The 2,307-nt window shown below is 31.4% G+C and overlaps 1 protein-coding gene across 1 annotated transcript in view; it reads right to left on the minus strand.

The window, feature by feature from the left end:
- Window positions 1-1,049: 1,049 nt before the first annotated feature.
- The window catches only part of LOC106459831 (serine hydroxymethyltransferase, cytosolic-like), a gene marked incomplete at its 3' end in the record, with an annotated part of 5,720 nt that continues 4,462 nt past the window's right edge, over window positions 1,050-2,307 (minus strand). Inside the window, exons 3-4 of the mRNA XM_022386380.1 lie at window positions 1,557-1,915; window positions 1,050-1,287 (exon numbers count right to left, since the gene is read on the minus strand). Of these exons, the coding sequence (XP_022242088.1) occupies window positions 1,050-1,287; window positions 1,557-1,915 (597 nt within the window). The remainder of the gene's footprint in view (window positions 1,288-1,556; window positions 1,916-2,307) is intronic.

Below are 2,307 nucleotides of genomic sequence, written 5' to 3' on the forward strand. Positions count from 1 at the left end.
TGTGTATATTTAATTATGTACACAAATATAATCATATAATCATTCTTTTCCATGCAGAGAAATCATAACTGATGGTAACACTTACTTCCAAGCTAGGTGTTGAACAGTAGATTAAGTACTGCAAGCTTACACTGATTAATAACATACAAAGTTCAGCTTACAAGAGCATGTTTTCTGTTACACACATTTAAATCATTTGTGTATATTTAATTATGTACACAAATATAATCATATAATCATTCTTTTCCATGCAGAGAAATCATAACTGATGGTAACACTGACTTCCAAGCTAGGTGTTGAACAGTAGATTAAGTACTGCAAGCTTACACTGATTAATAACATACAAAGTTCAGCTTACAAGAGCATGTTTTCTGTTACACACATTTAAATCATTTGTGTATATTTAATTATGTACACAAATATAATCATATCAGAGTCCAGATTTTCCAACAACTTGAGGTTTATGGTTTGCAGTGATTAGTTTAGATGCCATTAAGAGTTTGTGTCTTCTTCATGCAGGTAAAAACTACATACAGTTTGGTTCCTAACAGTAATAGTTATAAGGACATGCTTTCTAACTGAGAGAAAGACAGAGTTTTTATAGAATATACACCACATAAAGTGAAAAACATGGACAGCCCATTGTTTGCTCTGGTATTGGTGAAGGAATATCAGTTTTTGCAACTGAAATGTCATAGGTTATGAGACTCTGGCTTCACAAGGTCAGAGTTTTTACATATGTGTTCTGTAATAATGTTTATATCACCCATTTCTACAATTTAAAACTAATATTTTAATTGCAAAATTAAGCAGCAATTTAACATGTATTAACAAATTCTGTTTAAAAGAAACAAAATAAACATTACATTTTTTCACCAAAAAGCTGTATTCTCAAAATCATCGATTAAGATCAATTTATTTATTTACTTTGTCTGCATAAAACATACTTTTAAAACTAAAAATATAAATTTTAGGCCATACTCTTTTGAAGACACTGGACTATGTCCTGCAAGTTTTTTAAACTTAACATATTGTCAAGATTTATATACACATTTATAAGTTTTATAACCTCACCTTTCCGGTAAAAGATAATGCCGGCTCTAGGTCCTCTCAATGTTTTATGGGTTGTGGTTGTTACTACATCGCAGTATTCGAATGGATTAGGAGCAACCTTGGCTGCAACAAGGCCACTTACATGTGCCATATCAGCCATAAGAACGGCCTTGTTTTCATCAGCTATTTCTCTGAACCTTTTGTAATCAAGATCACGAGGATAACAACTTATACCTACAAAAAACAAGTACTTTAAATTAGCTACTAATTGGTGAGGTCCCTTTTAGTACATTTCCTACATATAGTACAAGTGTTTAGATTGAGTTTAGTTATAACCCTTAACTACGGAAAGTCACGTACCGTATATTACTGTTTAAAAATGGCATCTTGACCAAACCATGTCACATATACATTTCAATAAAAACTAGTTTCATTCTGTAATTTTAAAATGGAATAGACCAGAAAAATAATTATCAGTTATTATTCATGTGATTCATTTCTACCTGCAATGATAAGTTTGGGTTTAAAGAGCTTGGCATTTTCTTGTAATCTATTGTAGTCAATGAGTCCTGTGTTGGGATCAACTTTGTAAGGCATAGATTCAAAAAAGATCGATGTAGCAGAAATTTTTTTCTTGTCTGTCATATACCCATGAGTGAGATGACCCCCATCAGGAAGATCCAGCCCCATAATTCTTCCATGGGGTTCTACAAGAGCTGTATAAACTGCAAAGTTAGCCGGCGAGCCAGAATACGGTTGAACATTAACTCCCCACTTCTCTGGATCCAATCCATACACTTTAAGGGCTCTTCTTTGGCACAGTAACTCCACCTGGTCAATAAATTCATTTCCACCATAATACCTAGAGAAAGTGGTCATAAAAACATCATTAGCATATATATATCACTAGAGTAACATGAAGATTCCATTACAGTACATGAAGCTTGAAAACAAACCATTCTGGATTTATTTTTTGTAAAACCTTAATTGTCATTAATTTACAGTCATGCAAATAAAAGCCAATACTGCAATTTAATGAATAAGTAATTTAAGTTTTACACACACACACATTATATATATATATATATATATAAAGTCTTGGACATAAAGAAATGCAAACTGAAACATTTCAAAAATCAAACACACATCTAAAAACACATGAAAGAAATTATTTCATTAAAAATGGTAATAACAAAGTTAAAAAGCAACACCATACATATTTACTTTAATTATATTCTAACATATATGTTAGAA

The sequence above is a fragment of the Limulus polyphemus genome, unplaced genomic scaffold, assembly GCF_000517525.1.
Source record: "Limulus polyphemus unplaced genomic scaffold, Limulus_polyphemus-2.1.2 Scaffold667, whole genome shotgun sequence".
NCBI lineage: Eukaryota > Metazoa > Arthropoda > Merostomata > Xiphosura > Limulidae > Limulus > Limulus polyphemus.